Source organism: Heterodontus francisci, chromosome 26 (genome assembly GCF_036365525.1).
Source record: "Heterodontus francisci isolate sHetFra1 chromosome 26, sHetFra1.hap1, whole genome shotgun sequence".
Lineage (NCBI taxonomy): Eukaryota > Metazoa > Chordata > Chondrichthyes > Heterodontiformes > Heterodontidae > Heterodontus > Heterodontus francisci.
Window position 1 is genome coordinate 11906817 of NC_090396.1, and position 22669 is coordinate 11929485.

Here is a 22669-nt window from a genome sequence, read left to right on the forward strand (position 1 = left end):
AAGTCCTTTATATAAAATGTGATAAGAGTTTAGATCTTCCCTCACGATCTCCTTCCCCCTCTTTGGTGGGGGATTGATCCTGTATTGACTGACTGAATCTTCCTCACTTTGCCCATTGTGTGACACAGGAAATGATGTGGGGTTTATTAGTGGAATAAGATACCCTTACACAATGCTCTCTGCAGATTCTGCTGCCTCCGTGGCCTATTTATTCCATTTTCATCTGTTTTCACTTAAATTTAAAAATTTGAGAACTCACCAACAGGCCCAGCAGCAAACCCGTTCACCCTGGAGCTCAGAGCAGCAAACCTCCGCCACCCAACCCCCCACCCGGGACAGGCATGGTGTCGCAGTCACTCACACCCCTCCACCCCACCGGGACAGAGACGGTGTCGCAGTCACTCCCACCCCCCGGGACACAGATGGTGTCGCAGTCACTCCCTCCCCCCGGGACAGGCACGGTGTCGCAGTCACTCACACCCCCCCACCCCACCGCCCCCCCACCCCCCCGGGACAGAGACGGTGTCGCAGTCACTCCCACCCCCCGGGATACAGATGGTGTCGCAGTCACTCCCTCCCCCCGGGACAGGCACGGTGTCACAGTCACTCACACCCCCCCACCCCACCGCCCCCCCACCCCCCCGGGACAGAGACGGTGTCGCAGTCACTCCCACCCCCCGGGATACAGATGGTGTCGCAGTCACACCCCTCCCCCCGGCACAGGCACGGTGTCGCAGTCACTCCCACCCCCTGGGACAGAGACGGTGTTGCAGTCACTCCCACCCGCCCCCCCCCCCCCCCCCCCCGGGACACAGATGGTGTCGCAGTCACTCTCTCCCCGGGACACACAGTTTCAGCACAGATAAGGTTTCTTTTCCATGATCCCACTGTGCAGCAGCAATCCACACTCTGAACAATGAAATAAAGACAAAGTTCTGTCTGTTCCAATCAGTGCGAGCTGGTGGATCCTTGATGATAGATTAGCTCCTGCCGATGGTGGAAAGTGACAGTTTGCAGGCTGACCTGGGTGGAGAGCTCCGAACTGTTCAATGGCCGCCCTGTGCAGAGCTTCACCACCACCTGTAGTGGGCAAAGGCTCGATTAGCTTCGGCCATTTTGTGAAGGTCATGTTTCCGCTTGACAACATTGCCCTCATTGTTAAATGCAGCAAGCAGCTCCTGGGACAACTTCTCATACATGTGAGTACGCCGATGCCGGTTCTCACGGCATTCAGTAATTAACCATTTCATGGCCAAGAAACGCCGGCGGTTATCGGTAAGGGGCGTTGGAACCTGTAATAATAAAGATAGTTCATTGTGATTTTGCAAAGAGCTGGGCCTCACCCACACTCCTACTCCAAGACTCAAACCCATAATCTACACTGACGCTCCAAGTGCAATATGGAGGGAGCACCGTGCTGCCGTAGGGAGCGTCTTTCGGCTGAGATGTTAGGCCAATGCCCTGTCTAGCCCCTCAGTAGATGTAAAAGATGCCAGATCAATATTCAAAGAAAAGCCGCAGAGTTCACCCCTGGCCAATATTCATCTGTCAACCAACATCACAAACAGATTATCTGGTCATTATCACAATGCCATTTGTGGGATCTTGCTCTGTGCAAATTGACTAACACATTTCCTACATTACAATAGTAACTACACTTCAAAAACACTGCATTGGCTGTAAAGCACTTTGAGATGTCCCATGGTTGTGAAAAGCACGACAGAAACGGGGGTCTTTCATTCACAGACCAGAAACTGAGGGGTTCCTTCCTCATTCAGCATTAAATAAGCAGGGACGGCACTGAAGCATATTACTAACTCTGTTGAAAGCATGTGTGCGCACAGGTTGTGTGTATGTACAAAAGTGTATATAAGTGGCGCAGTGGTTAGCACCGCAGCCTCACAGCTCCAGCGACCCGGGTTCGATTCTGGGTACTGCCTGTGTGGAGTTTGCAAGTTCTCCCTGTTTCCGCCGGGTGTTCCGGTTTCCTCCCACAGCCAAAGACTTGCAGGTTGATAGGTAAATTGGCCATTGTAAATTGCCCCTAGTGTAGTTGATGGTAGGAGAATGGTGGGGATGTGGTAGGGAATATGGGATTAATTAATGTAGGATTAGTATAAATGGGTGGTTGTTGGTCGGCACAGACTTGGTGGGCTCAAGGGCCTGTTTCAGTGCTGTATCTCTAAATAAAAAATAAAGTGATTTTGTGAAACTGGATGGGTGCAGCTCCAACAATACTGAAGAAGCTCAACACCATCCAAAACAATGCAGCCACCTTAAACCACCACCTTCAACATTCACTCCCTGTACCACCGCCGCACAGTAGCAGCAGTGTGTACCATCTACAAGATGCACTGCAGCAACTCACCAAGGCTCCTTAGACAGCACCTTTCAAACCCGTGACCTCTACCAACTAGAAGGACAAGGGCAGCAAATACATGGGAACACCACCATCTGCAAGTTCCCCTCCAAGTCACACACCATCCTGACTTGGAACTATATCGCCGTTCCTTCACTGTCACTGGGTCAAAATCTTGGAATTCCCCATCTAACAGCACTGTGGGTGTACCTACCCCACATGGACTGCAGCGGTTCAAGAAGGCAGCTCACCACAACCTTCTCAAGGGCAATTAGAGATGGGCAATAAATGCTGGACTAGCCAGCAACGCCCACATCCCATGAACAGGAAAGAGTGTTTGTGCACAGCAACAGGTTATGTGTATATGCACCAGTCAGAAAGAACAGGATCGCCTGGGGGAAGACAGGCTGGCAACATCTGCTAATTAGACGCAAGCCTCCCATTTATGTAGTGTTTTATAGCGAAGCTGGAGCCTGTCAAGATGCAGAGCTGAGGGCCCAGGAGAGGCAAGAAACTAACTAAAAGCAAAGGAGGACAGGATGGAAAGTGGCATTCGGCACCCAGCAGCAGTGAAGAGCCTCACCTGGTAGGACTTGCCACCTCGCTGTATGTTTGTTAACCCAATGACTGGTTTACAGTTCTCCAGAGCTTGCTGGAAGATCTTGAGCGGGTTACACTCAATGACATCCTTCTCGGACTCCGGAGCTTTGTGATAACTTTCAATCTGCTTCCGTTTAATGGATTCAAAAGTCTAGGGAAGACCATCATCACATTAGATCAGACCCCACAATAGCCCCACTGCTGGCTCCTGCCTTCCCCACATTGTTCTCGAAGAGAAATAAACACAGAGCAAACCCCTACCCTCAGGAAAATTCAAGTGTGAAACCTCACATCTCCTCAACTCCTGGCACAACCGCACTCCTAAGTCACTGAATGGGCTGCAGCCGGGAGGGCAGATCCTACATCACCAGGCACGGGCAAAATATCCAGATCAGTCTTAAATACTGACTATCCAAATTTTCTCTGGCTGCAGACAGCAGTTTTCTGCACAGCTGGCTACAGGTCTGTCACTGTATAACACTGGGTACAGTACTGGTGGGTACAGGTCTGTCACTGTATAACACTAGGTACAGTACTGGTGGGTACAGGTCTGTCACTGTATAACACTAGGTACAGTACTGGTGGGTACAGGTCTGTCACTGTATAACACTGGGGACAGTACTGCTGGCTACAGGTCTGTCACTGTACAACACTGGGTACAGTACTGGTGGGTACAGGTCTGTCACTGTATAACACTAGGTACAGTACTGCTGGCTACAGGTCTGTCACTGTATAACACTGGGTACAGTACTGGTGGGTACAGGTCTGTCACTGTATAACACTAGGTACAGTACTGCTGGCTACAGGTCTGTCACTGTATAACACTGGGTACAGTACTGCTGGCTGCAGGTCTGTCACTGTATAACACTGGGTACAGTACTGCTGGCTACAGGTCTGTCACTGTATAACACTGAGTACAGTACTGCTGGCTGCAGGTCTGTCACTGTATAACACTGGGGACAGGACTGCTGGCTACAGGTCTGTCACTGTATAACACTGGGTACAGTACTGCTGGCTACAGGTCTGTCACTGTATAACACTGGGTACAGTACTGCTGGCTACAGGTCTGTCACTGTATAACACTGGGGACAGTACTGCTGGGTACAGGTCTGTCACTGTACAACACTGGGTACAGTACTGGTGGGTACAGGTCTGTCACTGTATAACACTAGGTACAGTACTGCTGGCTACAGGTCTGTCACTGTATAACACTGGGGACAGTACTGCTGGCTACAGGTCTGTCACTGTATAACACTGGCTACAGGTCTGTCACTGTATAACACTGGGGACAGTACTGGTGGGTACAGGTCTGTTACTGTATAACACTGGGTACAGTACTGGTGGGTACAGGTCTGTCACTGTATAACACTGAGTACAGTACTGCTGGCTGCAGGTCTGTCACTGTATAACACTGGGGACAGGACTGCTGGCTACAGGTCTGTCACTGTATAACACTGGGTACAGTACTGCTGGCTACAGGTCTGTCACTGTATAACACTGGGTACAGTACTGCTGGCTACAGGTCTGTCACTGTATAACACTGGGGACAGTACTGCTGGCTACAGGTCTGTCACTGTATAACACTGGGGACAGTACTGCTGGCTACAGGTCTGTCACTGTATAACACTGGGTACAGTACTGGTGGGTACAGATCTGTCACTGTATAACACTGGGGACAGTACTGCTGGCTACAGGTCTGTCACTGTATAACACTGGCTACAGGTCTGTCACTGTATAACACTGGGGACAGTACTGCTGGCTACAGGTCTGTCACTGTATAACACTGGGTACAGTACTGGTGGGTACAGGTCTGTCACTGTATAACACTGGGGACAGTACTGCTGCCTACAGGTCTGTCACTGTATAACACTGGGGACAGTACTGCTGGCTACAGGTCTGTCACTGTATAACACTAGGTACAGTACTGGTGGGTACAGGTCTGTCACTGTATAACACTAGGTACAGTACTGGTGGGTACAGGTCTGTCACTGTATAACACTGGGTACAGTACTGCTGGCTACAGGTCTGTCACTGTATAACACTGGGTACAGTACTGGTGGGTACAGGTCTGTCACTGTATAACACTAGGAACAGTACTGCTGGCTAAAGGTCTGTCACTGTATAACACTGGGTACAGTACTGCTGGCTGCAGGTCTGTCACTGTATAACACTGGGTACAGTACTGCTGGCTGCAGGTCTGTCACTGTATAACACTGGGTACAGTACTGCTGGCTGCAGGTCTGTTACTGTATAACACTGGGTACAGTACTGGTGGGTACAGGTCTGTCACTGTATAACACTGAGTACAGTACTGCTGGCTGCAGGTCTGTCACTGTATAACACTGAGTACAGTACTGCTGGCTGCAGGTCTGTCACTGTATAACACTGGGGACAGTACTGCTGGCTACAGGTCTGTCACTGTATAACACTGGGTACAGTACTGCTGGCTACAGGTCTGTCACTGTATAACACAGGCTACAGGTCTGTCACTGTATAACACTGGGGACAGTACTGGTGGGTACAGGTCTGTTACTGTATAACACTGGGGACAGTACTGCTGGCTACAGGTCTGTCACTGTATAACACTGGGGACGTACTGGTGGGTACAGGTCTGTCACTGTATAACACTGGGGACAGTACTGCTGCCTACAGGTCTGTCACTGTATAACACTGGGGACAGTACTGCTGGCTACAGGTCTGTCACCGTATAACACTGGGGACAGTACTGCTGGCTACAGGTCTGTCACTGTAAAACACTGGGGACAGTACTGGTGGGTACAGGTCTGTCACTGTATAACACTGGGGACAGTACTGGTGGGTACAGGTCTGTCACTGTATAACACTGGGGACAGTACTGGTGGGTACAGGTCTGTCACTGTATAACACTGGGGACAGTACTGGTGGGTACAGGTCTGTCACTGTATAACACTGGGGACAGTACTGCTGGCTACAGGTCTGTCACTGTATAACACTGGGGACAGTACTGCTGGCTACAGGTCTGTCACTGTATAACACTGGGTACAGTACTGGTGGCTACAGGTCTGTCACTGTATAACACTGGGTACAGGTCTGTCACTGTATAACACTGGGGACAGTACTGCTGGCTACAGGTCTGTCACTGTATAACACTGGGTACAGTACTGGTGGGTACAGGTCTGTCACTGTATAACACTGGGGACAGTACTGCTGCCTACAGGTCTGTCACTGTATAACACTGGGGACAGTACTGCTGGCTACAGGTCTGTCACTGTATAACACTAGGTACAGTACTGGTGGGTACAGGTCTGTCACTGTATAACACTAGGTACAGTACTGGTGGGTACAGGTCTGTCACTGTATAACACTGGGTACAGTACTGCTGGCTACAGGTCTGTCACTGTATAACACTGGGTACAGTACTGGTGGGTACAGGTCTGTCACTGTATAACACTAGGAACAGTACTGCTGGCTAAAGGTCTGTCACTGTATAACACTGGGTACAGTACTGCTGGCTGCAGGTCTGTCACTGTATAACACTGGGTACAGTACTGCTGGCTGCAGGTCTGTCACTGTATAACACTGGGTACAGTACTGCTGGCTGCAGGTCTGTTACTGTATAACACTGGGTACAGTACTGGTGGGTACAGGTCTGTCACTGTATAACACTGAGTACAGTACTGCTGGCTGCAGGTCTGTCACTGTATAACACTGAGTACAGTACTGCTGGCTGCAGGTCTGTCACTGTATAACACTGGGGACAGTACTGCTGGCTACAGGTCTGTCACTGTATAACACTGGGTACAGTACTGCTGGCTACAGGTCTGTCACTGTATAACACAGGCTACAGGTCTGTCACTGTATAACACTGGGGACAGTACTGGTGGGTACAGGTCTGTTACTGTATAACACTGGGGACAGTACTGCTGGCTACAGGTCTGTCACTGTATAACACTGGGGACGTACTGGTGGGTACAGGTCTGTCACTGTATAACACTGGGGACAGTACTGCTGCCTACAGGTCTGTCACTGTATAACACTGGGGACAGTACTGCTGGCTACAGGTCTGTCACCGTATAACACTGGGGACAGTACTGCTGGCTACAGGTCTGTCACTGTAAAACACTGGGGACAGTACTGGTGGGTACAGGTCTGTCACTGTATAACACTGGGGACAGTACTGGTGGGTACAGGTCTGTCACTGTATAACACTGGGGACAGTACTGGTGGGTACAGGTCTGTCACTGTATAACACTGGGGACAGTACTGGTGGGTACAGGTCTGTCACTGTATAACACTGGGGACAGTACTGCTGGCTACAGGTCTGTCACTGTATAACACTGGGGACAGTACTGCTGGCTACAGGTCTGTCACTGTATAACACTGGGTACAGTACTGGTGGCTACAGGTCTGTCACTGTATAACACTGGGTACAGTACTGGTGGGTACAGGTCTGTCACTGTATAACACAGGGTTCAGTACTGGTGGGTACAGGTCTGTCACTGTATAACACTGGGTACAGTACTGGTGGGTACAGGTCTGTCATTGTATAACACTGGGTACAGGATTGGTGGCCACAGGTCTATAACTGTATAACACTGGGGAACAGTACTGGTGGGTACAGGTCTGTCACTGTATAACACTGGGGAACAGTACTGGTGGGTACAGGTCTGTCACTGTATAACACTGGGGTACAGTACTGGTGAGTAGAGGTCTGTCACTGTGTAACACTGGGGAACAGTACAGGTGGGGACAGGTCTGTCACTGTAGAACACTGGGGTACAGTACTGGTGGGTACAGGTCTGTCACTGTATAACACTGGGGTACAGTACTGGTGGGTACAGGTCTGTCACTGTATAACACTGGGTACAGGACTGGTGGCCACAGGTCTGTCACTGTATAACACTGGGGAACAATACTGGTGGGTACAGGTCTGATACTGTATAACACTGGGGAACAGTACTGGTGGGTACAGGTCTGTCACTGTATAACACAAGGGAAGAGTACAGGTGGGGACAGGTCTGTCACTGTATAACACTGGGGAACAGTACTGGTGGGTACAGGTCTGTCACTGTATAACACTGGGGAAGAGTACAGGTGGGGACAGGTCTGACACTGTATAACACTGGGGAAGAGTACAGGTGGGGACAGGTCTGACACTGTATAACACTGGGGAAGAGTACAGGTGGGGACAGGTCTGTCACTGTATAACACTGGGGAACAGTACTGGTGGGTACAGGTCTGTCACTGTATAACACTGGGGAAGAGTACAGGTGGGGACAGGTCTGTCACTGTATAACACTGGGGAAGAGTACAGGTGGGGACAGGTCTGTCACTGTATAACACTGGGGTGCAGTACTGGTGGGTACAGGTCTGTCACTGTATAACACCAGTGTACTGCGCCTTATCTGGTTGTGGGAGCCAAGTAAGGGAACGGGTATCATCAGATTGAAATGTTTTGGTTTAATTGTGATTTATCCTGTCTTTTAAGGTGCAGTTACATTAAATGATCCCAAGAATGTGCATTGTAATCAGGGTCTCAGTGACGCTCCCATTCCCCCAGAGAAAGATTCTCTTCTCTATCCTTGCTCTCATTCTGGTCCAGAATTTCAGTACAAATCTTGCAGTTTGTTAGCCAGAGGGAAGAATCAGACTTTACCTTGTTCATGATCGATCTGGACAGTAATTTCTGACCTCGCTGCATCATCATGTTGATGAATTTGCTGAAAGTATTTATAGGTTAAAAAAAAGTTAGTTCCTTAGTTTTCTTGTCAACTTGAAGGCAATTAAACATCAATCAGAATAGTATGTTAGATCGGGACTGTAAATCTGGAAACAAAGACACAAAGTAGGTCTCCCACACACTGGCTACATTGCATCCCAGTCAAACCCTGCTTTTAATCGCTCTACCAGTGGCAGCTGTCGCTTCAGCTGCCTGGATACTAAGCTCTGGAATTCCCTCCCTAAACCTCTCCAAATCTCTAACACTCTCTCCTCCTTTAAAGTGCTCCTTAAATCCTATTTCGCATCTGTCCTATTGGCTTGATTTAAAATTTCCTTTATGATAAATTTACGATAAGGATAGAACAAAGTCCAGCTTGATGGAGTACTGCTTCCACAGAGTACTTAATCAGGGAATTTGGTGAGTGAGGGAATTTTAAAGGATGATCTCTTTCTGAAGTCTCGTTAAGTATTGTATTTAGCATTTAATTTAACTTTAACCTTAACTTGTAGTCCCTTTCATAGTCAGTGGTAAACAAGTTGCCTGCTGGTGGCAGCAGCATAGTTAATCAATGGCTAGTTAGAACTGGTTACCTGGTCAGCAGGGAACTTTTGCTCATATAAATAGGAGCTTTTTGCTTACACGCTAAGCACTCAACTCGGGGAATTTGGTGAGTGAGGGAATTTGGCGCAGTGAGGAAAGAGGTGCTGTTCTGGACTTTTCTAAAACAGGGAATGGTCCGAGTGAGGTGACAGGAGACGGCAAGACCTGAGAGTTGAAGTCTAAAGGCATTAATTAGGTGAGCAGGGAGACGTTTATCTATATTACAGACACACTTACCAGCAGCAGCAACAGATCTAGGCGGATACTGAGTGCAGCAACTGAGGAGTTCAAGAAGGAGAGAGAGCCTCCAGCAAAATCACCAACAAAAGCAACATCTGCAAAACAGGTATAGTGATGTCCCAACCAGGGAAGATGCTGATTGGTGAGCAGCTGGTAAGTGTTTCCAGATAATAGTTTAGAAAGCGAAGGCATGGCAGGGCACCTCAGCCCCGTGGAATGCACATCCTCAGCCATGTGGGAATCTCCGGACGCTTCTTGTGGCCTGGACGAGGTGTGCAGCAAGTGTTGCAAGCTAGAACAGCTCGAGCTCTGGGTTTCAGAGCTTGGACGGCAGCTGGAGTCACTACGGGGTATCCATGAGGCCGAGAGCTTCATAGATAGCATGTTTCTGGAGGTAGTCACCCCGCAGCTTAAAAACTGCAGGCAGAGGGGGAATGGGTGACCACCAGAAGGACAAGGAGGGCCAGGAAGGGCAAGGATCCCACAAGTGCATCTTGCTCTCCAATCAGTATTCAGTTCTGAATAGTGGTGAGAGTGATGGGTTCACCTGGGGAGTGCAGGCAGAGCCAAGTCTATGGCACCACTGCACTGGGGGGAAAGGAGGAAGAAGAGTGGAAGAGCAATTGTGAAGGGGATTCAATAGTGAGGGGAGCAGACAGGCACTTCAGCGACTGCAGACATGACTCCAGGATGTTGCCACCCTGGTTCCAGGGTCAAGGATGCCACTGAGCAGCTACAGGACTTTCTGAGGGGGGAGGGTGAACAGTCAGAGGTCATGGTGTGTATCAGCACCAATGACATAGGCAGAAAGAGAGATAAGATCCTGAAGGCAGAGTTCAAGGAGCTGGGAAAGAGATTAAATAGCAGGACGTCAAAGGTAGTAATCTCCGGATTACTCCCAGTGCCACATGCCAGTGAATAAAGAAATAGAAAGATAGAGTTGATGAATAGGTGACTGGAGAAATGTGCAGGAGGGAGGGCTTTAGATTCCTAAGGTAGGAATTTGAGGGGAACATTTTCACACAGAGGGTGCTGGACGCCTGGAACTCAGTGCCTGATAGGGTGGGAGAAACAGAAACCCTCAACATTTAAAAAGTACTTGGATATGCACTTGAGGTGCCATAACCTACAAGGCTATGGATCAAGAGCCGGAAAGTGGGATTAGGCTGGATGGCGACTTGTCGGCTGGTGTGGACACGATGGGCCGAAAGGCCTCCTTCCATGCTGTAAATATCTACGTTTCCATGATAATGATCTTATGAAGCTCATTGCTAGACTAGGAGACAGTGTAGCTCATCGTACACAGTGGTGAGAGTGAACAGGACTTGGTGGCAGTAAGAACACATGCAGCAGAGCCTCGGATGACCTCAAGTTTACAGAGTATAGAAAGTGGGAGGGCAGCGTTAGGCGAGGCTGATCTCATTCTATCTTTATTGTTCTGGGTGCTGCACTTGCACTAACTTGCTGCGTTCTACTGATTCCATATATAATACTACATGTAAATTAATGTAAATTTACCCTTTAACTTTAGTCTGGCAGATTGCATTTTTGGCCTTTTGAAAGCAATAAAATATGATGGCAATCCATTTCCTGTAGTCAATATTACAATAAACAGGGCTCAATACGAATTCAGGCCCACAGTCTCAGTGTGAGGTAACCCGACTTCGCCAATTTACACCAAAGTGTTCACTGTTAATGGGTCTACTGGCCTAGACCCAGACAAACAGGGCCGGCAGCCACTCAGCCGGGATTCCCAAGTTTCAGGCTGCACACTGACCTGGTCACGGGGTCACTGAAGACGCTGCTGCTCCGGTTATTCGGTGCCGCCTTTATTGGTCGAACAGCCCTGAGCTCCAAGTCCTCACTCTTCTCTGGGCCGAGTTCAGCAGCCAGGACCTGGTGCCACTCCTTGTTCAGCTCAGGCTCCAGGTACTGGGGATTGTACCGGGAACCTCGCACGGGCACCACCCTGGAGAGGGACATAGTAATTAATTTAAAACCAGGAGGCAGGGACCCACCGCCCTGGACTGACAACACTCACCTGCCCTCGGCCTCCTCCAATCTCCCTGACCCATCTCTCCCACCCTTACCCGCCACCTTCCCTCTCCTCTGCCCCACCCTGTTTTCCCCCTCCACCTCTCTGTCACTCCCTCCCTCATTCCCCCACTTACCCTGCTTCCTCTTTTTCCATCCCCCTTTTCCCACCTCACTCACATCCTCCCTCCCCTTTTTCCCCTCCTTCCCCCCAACCTCCCTCCCTCACTCCCAACCAGCCGTCCTCTTCCCCCAACCTCCCTCCCTCTACTCCCCTCCCTCCCTCTCCTTCCATTCCCCCCTCCCTCTCTCACCCCCCCCCGCTCCCTCCACTAGCTCAATATGTAGAGGATCCAACAAGGGAGGGTGCAGTGCTGGACCTAATTCTGGGGAATGAAGCCGGACAGATAGTTGATGTGTTGGTGGGGGAGCATTTTGGTGATAGCGACCACAACATGGTACAATTTAAGCTTGTTATGGAGAAATAAATAGACAAGCTGCAAAAAAAGGTTTTGGATTGGGGAGAGCAAATTTTAGTAAAATAAGGCAGGATCTGGCCAAGGTAGACTGGAAAGAATTACTTGTCAGGAAAACTACAGATGATCAGTGGGGGGAATTCAAAAATGAAATGGGGAGGGTACAGGCCCAACATGTTCCCTCTAGGGTAATAGGGAGGAGCAACAAGCCCAGAGAACCATGGATGACCAGAAACATTCAGGGTACAATGAGAAGGAAAAGAGAGGCTTTTAGCAAATATAAGGAAAGCAAATCAATGGAAGCATTAGTGGAGTACAGAAAGTGTAGGATGGAGCTTAAGAAAGCAATTAGGAGAGCAAAGAGGGGATATGAGAAAGTTCTGGTAAAAGTAGGGAAAACCCCAAGATATTCTATAAGTATATCAATGGCGCAGTGGCGCAGTGGTTAGCACCGCAGCCTCACAGCTCCAGGGACCCGAGTTCGATTCCGGGTACTGCCTGTGTGGAGTTTGCAAGTTCTCCCTGTGTCTGCGTGGGTTTTCTCCGGGTGCTCCGGTTTCCTCCCACAGCCAAAAGACTTGCAGGTTGATAGGTAAATTGGCCATTATAAATTGCCCCTAGTATAGGTAGGTGGTAGGGAAATATAGGGACAGGTGGGGATGTGGCAGGAATATGGGATTAGTGTAGGATTAGTATAAATGGGTGGTAGATGGTCGGCACAGACTCGGTGGGCCGAAGGGCCTGTTTCAGTGCTGTATCTCTAATCTAATCTAATCATAACCAGGGAAAGAGTAGGACCCATTAGGGACCAAGGGGGAAATCTGTGGGTGGAGCCAGAGGACATTGGTAGGGTGTTGAATGAATACTTCACATCTGTCTCCACACAAGAGAATGAGGATTAGATATGGAAATTAGAGAGAGACTGTGAGGTTCTTGAGCAAGTTGTCATAGGGAGTGGCAAGGTATAGGAGGTTTTGAAAGGCTTAAAAGTGGACAAATCTCCAGGTCCAGACGATTTGTGTCCCAGGATGCTGTGGGAGGTGAGGGTGGAGATTGCAGGGGCTCTGACCCTAATTTTTAATTCCTCACTGGCCACAGGGGAGGTGCCAGAGGACTGGAGAACAGCTAATGTGGTCCCACTATTTAAGAAAGGTTGTAGAAATAAGCCAGGGAACTACAGACCAGTGAGTCTCACGTCAGTGGTAGGGAAACTATTGGAGAAAATTCTGAAGGAGAAAATCTATCTCCACTTGGAGAGGCAAAATTTGATTAGGAATAGTCAACATGGCTTTGTCAGAGGGAGGTCATGCCTAACAAATTTGATTGAATTTTATGAGCATGTGACCAGGTGTGTAGATGAGGGTAGTGCAGTTGATGTAGTTTACATGGATTTCAGCAAAGCCTTTGACAAGGTCCCACATGGGAGACTTATCAAGAAAGCAAATGCACATGGGATACAGGGTAACTTGATAAGGTGGATTCAAAATTGGCTTAGCTGTAGGAGACGGAGAGTGATGACAGACGGCTGTTTTAGTGACTGGAAGCCAGTGTCCAGTGGCATACCAGAGGGATCTGTGCTGGGTCCCCTCTTGTTTGTCATTTATATAAACGACATAGATGACTATGTGGGGGGGTAGGATCAGTAAGTTTGTGGATGACACAAAGATTGGCCGAGTGGTTAACAGTGAGGTGGTGTCTTAGGTTACAGGAAGATATCGACGGGATGGTCAAATGGGCAGAAAAGTGGCAGATGGAATTTAACCCTGAAAAGTGTGAGGTGATACACTTTGGAAGGAGTAATGTGACACGGAAGTATTCAATGAATGGCCTGACACTGGGAAGTTCCGAGGAACAAAGGGACCTTGGCGCGTTTGTCCATAGATCTCTGAAGGCAGAAGGGCAGGTTAATAGGGTGGTGAAAAAGGCATATGGGACACTTGCCTTTATCAATCGAGGCATAGATTACAAAAGCAGGGAGGTCATGTTGGAGTTGTATAGAACTTTGGTAAGGCCACAGCTGGAGTACTGTGTGTAATTCTGGTCGCCATGTTATAGGAAGGATGTGATTGCATTGGAGGGGGTGCAGAGGCGATTCACCAGGATGTTGCCTGGGATGGAACATTTAAGCTATGAAGAGAGGTTGGATAGGCTTGGGTTGTTTACACTGGAGCAGAGAAGACTGAGGGGTGACCTGATCGAGGTGTAGAAGATTATGAGGGGCATGGACAGGGTGGATAGGGAGCAGCTGTTCCCCTTAGTTGAAGGGTCAGTTACGAGGGGTCACAAGTTTAAAGTGAGGGGTGGGTGGTTTAAGGGGGATTTGAGGAAGAACGTTTTTACCCAGAGGATGGTGACGGTCTGGAATGCACTGCCTGGGAAGGTGGTAGAGGCAGGTTGCCTCACATCCTTTAAAAAGTACCTGGATGAGCACTTGGTACGTCATAACATTCAAGGCTATGGGCCAAGTGCTGGCAAATGGGATTAGGTAGACAGGTCAGGTGTTTTCATGCATCGGTGCAGACTCGATGGGCCGAAGGGCCTCTTCTGCACTGTATTATTCTGTGACTCCCCTCCCCCCACTCCACCCTCCCCACTCAGGAGTCAGGAGGGCAAAAAGGGGTCATGAAAAGTCATTGGCAAACAGGATTAAGGATAATCCGAAGGCTTTTTATACATATATAAAGAGCAAGAGGGTAACTAGGGAAAGGGTTGGCCCACTCAAGGACAGAGATGGGAATCTATGTGTGGAGCCAGAGGAAATGGGCGACGTGCTAAATGAGTACTTTGCATCAGTATTCACCAAGGAAAAGGACTTGGTGGATGATGAGTCGAGGGAAGGGAGTGTAGATAGTCTCAGTCATCTCATTATCAAAAAGGAGGTGGTGTTGGGTGTCTTGCAAAGCATTAAGGTAGATAAGTCCCCAGGGCCTGATGGGATCTACCCCAGAATATTGAGGGAGGCAAGGGAACAAATAGCTGGGGCCTTGACAGAAATCTTTGCATCCTCATTGGCTACAGGTGAGGTCCCAGAGGACTGGAGAATAGCCAATGTTGTTCCTTTGTTTAAGAAGGGTAGCAAGGATAATCCAGGAAATTATAGGCCGGTGAGCCTTATGTCAGTGGTAGGGAAATTATTAGAGAGGATTCTTCGGAACAGGATTTACTCCCATTTGGAAACAAATGGACTTATTAGCAAGAGGCAGCATAGTTTTGTGAAGGGGAGGTCATGTCTCACTAATTTGATTGAGTTTTTTGAGGAAGTGACAAAGATGATTGATGAAGGAAGGGCAGTGGATGTTGTCTATATGGACTTCAGTAAAGCCTTTGACAAGGTCCCTCATGGCAGACTGGTACAAAAGGTGAAGTCACACGGGATCAGAGGTGAGCTGGCAAGATGGATACAGAACTGGCTTTGTCATAGAAGACAGAGGGTAGCAGTGGAAGGGTGCTTTTCTGAATGGAGGGATGTGACTAGTGGTGTTCCGCAGGAATCAGTGCTGGGACCTTTGCTCTCTGTAGTAAATATAAATGATTTGGAGGAAAATGTAGCTGGTCTGATTAGTAAGTTTGCAGACAACACAAAGGTTGGTGGAGTTGCGAACAGTGATGAGGATTGTCAGAGGATACAGCAGGATATTGATCGGTTGGAGACTTGGGTGGAGAAATGGCAGATGGAGTTTAATCCGGACAAATGTGAGGTAATGCATTTTGGAAGATCTAATACAGATGGGAAGTATACAGTAAATGGCAGAACCCTTAGGAGTATTGACAGGCAGAGAGATCTGGGCATACAGCTCCACAGGTCACTGAAAGTGGCAACGCAGGTGGAGAAGGTAGTCAAGAAGGCATACGGCATGCTTGCCTTCATCGGTTGGGGCACAGAGTATTAAAAATTGACAAGTTATGCTGCAGCTGTACAGAACTTTAGCTGGACCAAACTTAGAATATTGCGTGCAATTCTGGTCGCCGCACTACCAGAAGGACGTGGAGGCTTTGGAGAGGGTACAGAAGAGGTTTACCAGGATGTTGCCTGGTCTGGAGGGCATTAGCTATGAGGAGAGGTTGGATAAACTCGGATTGTTTTCACTGGAAGGACGGAGGTGATGGGGGGACATGACAGAGGATTACAAAGTTATGAGCGGCATGGACAGAGTGGATAGTCAGAAGCTTTTTCCCAGGGTGGAAGAGTCAGTTACTAGGGGACATAGGTTTAAGGTGAGAGGAGCAAAGTTTAGAGGGGATGTGCGAGACAAGTTCTTTCCACAGAGGGTGGTGAGTGCTTGGAACTTGCTGCCGGGGGAGATGGTGGAAGCAGGTACGATAATGACGTTTAAGAGGCATCTTGACAAATACATGAATAGGATGGGAAAAGAGGGATACGGTCACCGGAAGTGCAGAAGGTTTTAGTTTAGGCAGGCATCAAGATCGGCGCAGGCTTGGAGGGCCGAATGGCCTGTTCCCGTGCTGTTCTTTGTTTCCCCCCCCCTCCACACCACTCCCCCTCCGTCCCTCCAATCCCACCTCCCTCCTCTCCACCTCCACTCCCCCCCTCCCTCCATTCCACTCCCCTCCATTCCACTCCCCCACTCCTCCCCCCTCCCTCCCTCCATTCCACTCCTCCCTCCCCCCCTCCCTCCATTCCACTCCTCCCCCTCCCTCCATTCCACTCCCCCCCTCCATTCCACTCCTCCCTCCCCCTCCCTCCCCCCATTCCACTCCTCCCCCTCCCTCCATTCCACTCCCCCCCCTCCATTCCACTCCTCCCCCTCCCTCCATTCCACTCCTCCCCCTCCATCCACTCCACTCCACTCCTCCCCCTCCCTCCACTCCACTCCTCCCCCTCCCTCCCCTCCACTCCACTCCTCCCCCTCCCTCCACTCCACTCCTCCCCCTCCCTCCACTCCACTCCTCCCCCTCCCTCCACTCCACTCCTCCCCCTCCCTCCACTCCACTCCTCCCCCTCCCTCCACTCCACTCCTCCCCCTCCCTCCATTCCACTCCCCCCCTCCCACTCCATTCCACTCCCTCCCTCCATTCCACTCCCTCCCTCCCTCCATTCCACTTCTCCCTCCCTCCATTCCACTTCTCCCTCCCTCCATTCCACTCCCCCCCCTCCCTCCCTCCATTCCACTCCCCCCCCTCCCTCCCTCCATTCCACTCCCCCCCTCCCTCCCACCATTCCACTCCCCCCCTCCCCTCCCACCATTCCACTCCCCCCCTCCCTCCCTTCCACTCCCCCCCTCCATTCCCTCCATTCCACTCCCTCCCTCCCTCCATTCCACTCCCTCCCTCCCTCCATTCCACTCCTCCCCCCCTCCATTCCACTCCTTCCCCCCCTCCATTCCACTCCTCCCCCCTCCATTCCCTCCATTCCACTCCCTCCCTCCCTCCTTCCACTCCCCCTCCCTCCCTCCATTCCACTCCCCCTCCCTCCCTCCATTCCACTCCCCCCCCCATCCCATCCATTCCACTCCCCCCCCATCCCATCCATTCCACTCCCCCTCCCTCCCTCCATCCCATTCCACTCCCCTCCCTCCATCCCATTCCACTCCCCTCCCCCCCTCCATTCCACCCCCCCCTCCCACCATTCCACTCCCCCCCTCCCTCCCTCCATTCCACTCCCCCCCTCCCTCCCTCCATTCCACTCCCTCCATTCCACTCCCCCCCCTCCCTCCCTCCATTCCACTCCTCCCCCCTCCCTCCATTCCACTCCTCCCCTCCCTCCCTCCATTCCACTCCTCCCTCCCCCTCCCTCCCTCCATTCCACTCCTCCCCCTCCCTCCCTCCATTCCACTCCTCCCCCTCCCTCCCTCCATTCCACTCCTCCCCCTCCCTCCCTCCATTCCACTCCCTCCCTCCATTCCACTCCCTCCCTCCATTCCACTCCCTCCCTCCATTCCACTCCCTCCCTCCATTCCATTCCACTCCCTCCCTCCATTCCATTCCATTCCACCCCTCCATTCCATTCCACTCCCTCCCTCCATTCCACTCCCTCCCTCCCTCCCACTCCCTCCCTCCATTCCACTCCCTCCCTCCATTCCACTCCCCTCTCCATTCCACTCCCCTCCCTCCCTCCATTTCACTCCCCCCTCCCTGCCTCCCTCCATTCCACTCCCCTCCCCCCCTCCATCCCCTCCCTCCATTCCACTCCCTCCCTCCATTCCATTCCACTCCCTCCCTCCATTCCATTCCCTCCCTCCATTCCATTCCCTCCCTCCATTCCACTCCCCCCTCCATTCCACTCCCCCCTCCATTCCACTCCCCTCCCTCCCTCCATTTCACTCCCCCCTCCCTGCCTCCCTCCATTCCACTCCCCTCCCCCCCTCCATTCCACTCCCCTCCCCCCTCCCTCCATTCCACTCCCCCCCTCCCTCCATTCCACTTCCCCCCTCCCTCCATTCCACTCCCCCCCTCCCTCCATTCCACTCCCCCCCCCTCCATTCCACTCCCCCCCCCTCCATTCCACTCCCCCCCCCTCCATTCCACTCCCCCCCCTCCCTCCATTCCACTCCCCCCCCTCCCTCCATTCCACTCCCCCCCCCTCCCTCCATTCCACTCCCCCCCCCTCCCTCCATTCCACTCCCCCCCCCTCCCTCCATTCCACTCCCCCCCCCTCCCTCCATTCCACTCCCCCCCCCTCCCTCCATTCCACTCCCCCCCCCTCCCTCCATTCCACTCCCCCCCCCTCCCTCCATTCCACTCCCCCCCCCTCCCTCCATTCCACTCCCCCCCTCCCTCCCTCCATTCCACTCCTGCCTCCCTCCATTCCACTCCCGCCTCCCTCCCTCCCTCCATTCCACTCCCTCCCTCCATTCCACTCCCTCCCTCCCTCCATTTCACTCCCTCCCTCCCTCCCTCCATTTCACTCCCTCCCTCCCTCCATTCCACTCCTCCCTCCCTCCCTCCATTCCACTCCCCCCTCCCTCCCTCCATTCCACTCCCCCCTCCCTCCCTCCATTCCACTCCCCCCTCCCTCCCTCCATTCCACTCCCCCCTCCCTCCCTCCATTCCACTCCCCCCCTCCCTCCATTCCACTCCCCCCCTACCCCCCTCCCATTCCACTCCTCCCCCTCCCTCCATTCCACTCCTGCCTCCCTCCATTCCACTCCTGCCTCCCTCCATTCCACTCCCGCCTCCCTCCCTCCCTCCATTCCACTCCTGCCTCCCTCCATTCCACTCCCGCCTCCCTCCCTCCCTCCATTCCACTCCCTCCCTCCCTCCATTCCACTCCCTCCCTCCCTCCATTCCACTCCCCCCTCCCCCCCTCCCTCCATTCCACTCCCCCCCTCCCTCCATTCCACTCCCCCCCCTCCCTCCATTCCACTCCCCCCCCCCTCCCTCCATTCCACTCCCCCCCCTCCCTCCATTCCACTCCCCCCCCCCTCCATTCCACTCCCCCCCCTCCCTCCATTCCACTCCCCCCTACCCCCCTCCATTCCACTCCTCCCCCTCCCATTCCACTCCTGCCTCCCTCCATTCCACTCCCGCCTCCCTCCATTCCACTCCCGCCTCCCTCCATTCCACTCCCGCCTCCCTCCCTCCCTCCATTCCACTCCCTCCCTCCCTCCATTTCACTCCCTCCCTCCCTCCATTTCACTCCCTCCCTCCCTCCATTCCACTCCCCCCTCCCTCCCTCCATTTCACTCCCCCCTCCATTCCACTCCCTCCCTCCCTCCATTCCACTCCCCCCTCCCTCCCTCCATTCCACTCCCCCCTCTCTCCCTCCCTCCATTCCACTCTCCCCTCCCTCCCCCATCCACGACACCCTGTGTCCCAACAATGTCTCGATTGCACAGCCCCAGCTGGGGTCAGGGAACGATATAGGGGTAAAGCCGTTCACGCAGCACTTGCCCACCGCACTCACCCCGGGAGCCAAACCTTCCCACTTAAGCAGCTAACCCCGAGCCTGCCCGCAGGCCTCAGCACCGTCCACCAACTGTTGGCCGTCGCCATCTTGTGTGAGGCACTCTGGGAGCCGGCCGCCGCCATCTTGTGTGAGGCGCTCTGGGAGCTGGCCGCTGCTGCCCCGCATGCGCAGCCTCTAATGCCCCTAGCAACAGGAGTTAGGACCGCAGACAATCGGGTGCGGCATTTTGTGAGTGAATCACAGAAACTTCCAACAAAGAAAGAGGCCATTCGCCCCATCCTGCTTGTGCTGTCTTTTTGAAAGATCGTTGGTGTTTAGTCCCACATCCCCTGTTTATGTCTATAACCTTACAAGTTCATCACCCTAAATACCTATCCAACTCCCTTTTAAAATTATTTATGGAATCTGATTACACCACCTTCGCAGATAGAGAGTTCCAGATTTCAACAACTATTTGAGTGAAAACATTTCTCCTCACTCCCCCCTAGATCTTTTGCCAATTATTTGAATCCCAAAGGGAATATTTATTCCCTATTTTCTCTATCAAAACCTCTCATCTTGAAAACCTCCATAAGCATCATTGAATCATAGAAAGTTTAAGGCACAGAAAGAGGCCATTTGACCCATTGTCTGCACAGGCCGAAAAACAATTCACCTATTCTAATCCCACCTTCCAGCATTTGGTCTATAGCCCAGCAGGTTATGGCACTTGAGGTGACTATCCAGATTACTTTTGAATGAATTGAGGGTTTCTGCCTCAACTACCCTTTCAGGCAGTGAGTTCTAGACCATCACCACCCTCTGGGTGAAAAAGTTTCTCCTCATCTCCCCTCTAATTTTTCTACCAATCACTTTAAAAATCTATGCCCCCTAGTCACTGACCTCTCTGCTAAGGTGAATAGGCCCTTCACCTCCACTCTATCCAGGCCCCTCAAAATTTTGTACATTTCAATCAGGTCTCCCCTCAGTCTTCTCTGTTCCAAGGAGAATAACCCCAGCCATTCCAATCTTTCCTCATAGCTGCATTTTTCCAGTCCTGGCAACATCCTCGTAAATCTCCTCTGTACCCTCTCTAGTGCAATTACATCCTTTCTGTAATGAGGTGACCAGAACTGCACACAGTACTCAAGTTGTGGCCTAACCAATGAGTTATACAGTTCCAGCATAACCTCCCTGCTCTTGTATTCTATACCTCGGCTAATAATATGGCTTCTTAACCACCATATCAACCTGTCCTGCTACCTTCAGGGATCTGTGGACATTCCCTCCAAGGCCCCACATTTCCCCTACACCTCTCCGTATTCTCCCATTAATCGTGTATTCCTTTGCTTTGTTTGACCTCCCTAAATGTGTCAGCTCACACTTCTCTGGGTTGAATTCCATTTGCCACTTTTCTGCCCATCTGACCAGTGCATTGATATCTTACTGCAGCCTACAGCTATCCTCCTCGCTATCTACCACACGGACAATCTATGTGTCATCTGCAAACTTCCTGATCATGCCCCCTACATTTACAACAAAATGGTTAATATATACCACAAAAAGCAGGGAGCCCAGTAAGGAGCCCTGCGGAACGCCACTGGAAACAGCCCTCCAGTCACAAAAATACCCGTCAACAATTACCCTTTGTTTCCTGCCACTGAGCCGCCTTGCTACATTTCCCTGGATCCCATGGGCTTTTATATTTTTAACCAGTCTGCTATGTGGCGATGGCCATTACCTCTTAACCTGCTGAAAGGGCTGGTTAAGAACTTTGCTGTAAAGAAGCCATTAGGAAATAGTGACCACAATATGATAGAATTTTACATTAAGCTTGAAAGAGATATATGCATTTGGGGAGGCAAATAAAGCAAGGGAGTACAATAAACGGGAAGATATTGAGAGGGGTAGAAGAAGTGAGAAACCTTGGAGTGCATGTCCACAGGTCCTTGAAGGTAGCAGGACAGGTAGATGTAGTGGTGAAGACAGCATATGGAATGCTTTCCTTTATTGGCCAAGATATAGAATACAAAAGCAGGGATGGAACTGTATAAAACGCTAGTTAGGCCACAGTTAGAGTATTGTGTACAGTTCTGGTCACCACATTACAGAAAGGACATAGTTGCTCTGGAGAGAGTACAGAGGAGATTTACAAGAATGTTACCAGGGCTTGAAAATTGCAACTATGAGGAAAGACTGGATAGGCGAGGGTTGTTTTCCTTAGAACAGAGGAGGCTGAGGGGTGACTTAATTGAGGTGTACAAAATTATGAGGGGCCTAGATAGAGTAGACAGGAAGGACCTGTTTCCCCAAGTGGAGAGGTCAATTACTAGGGGACACAGATTCAAGGTGATTGGTAGAAGGATTAGGGGGGACATGAGGAAAAACGTTTTCACCCAGAGGGTGGTGTGTGTCTGGAATTCACAGCCAGGAATGGTGGTGGAGGCAGAAACCCTCAACTCATTTAAAAGGTACCCCGACATGTACCTGAAGTGCTGTAACCTGCAAGGCTATGGACCAGGTGCTGGAAAGTGGGATTAGATCGGGCGGCTAGCTTTTCGGTTGGCACAGACATGATGGGCTGATTGGCCTCCTTCTGTGCCGTAATTTTTCTCTGGTTCTATTCTGAAACTGTTGTCTTAAATCTGAACAAAGGAAACTATGAAGGTATGAGAGGAAAGTTGGCTATGGTGGATTGGGAAAATACATTAAAAGATTTGACAGTAGAAATGCAATGGCTAGTGCTTAAAGAAGTATTACACAATTTACAACAAAATATACATTCCTCTAAGACATAAAAATCCAACAGGAAA

General features: G+C 51.0%; 1 protein-coding gene across 1 annotated transcript; it reads right to left on the reverse strand.

The window, feature by feature from the left end:
• Window positions 1–802: 802 nt before the first annotated feature.
• mrps7 (mitochondrial ribosomal protein S7) lies at window positions 803–20000 on the reverse strand. The gene is made up of 5 exons (XM_068058665.1): window positions 19875–20000; window positions 11278–11469; window positions 8595–8658; window positions 2943–3110; window positions 803–1292 (listed from the first exon to the last, which is right to left on the reverse strand). Exons 1-5 carry the CDS (start codon window positions 19997–19999, stop codon window positions 1071–1073), a joined length of 771 nt encoding a protein of 256 aa, XP_067914766.1. The 5' UTR covers window position 20000; the 3' UTR covers window positions 803–1070.
• Between the last annotated feature and the right edge of the window lie 2669 nt (window positions 20001–22669).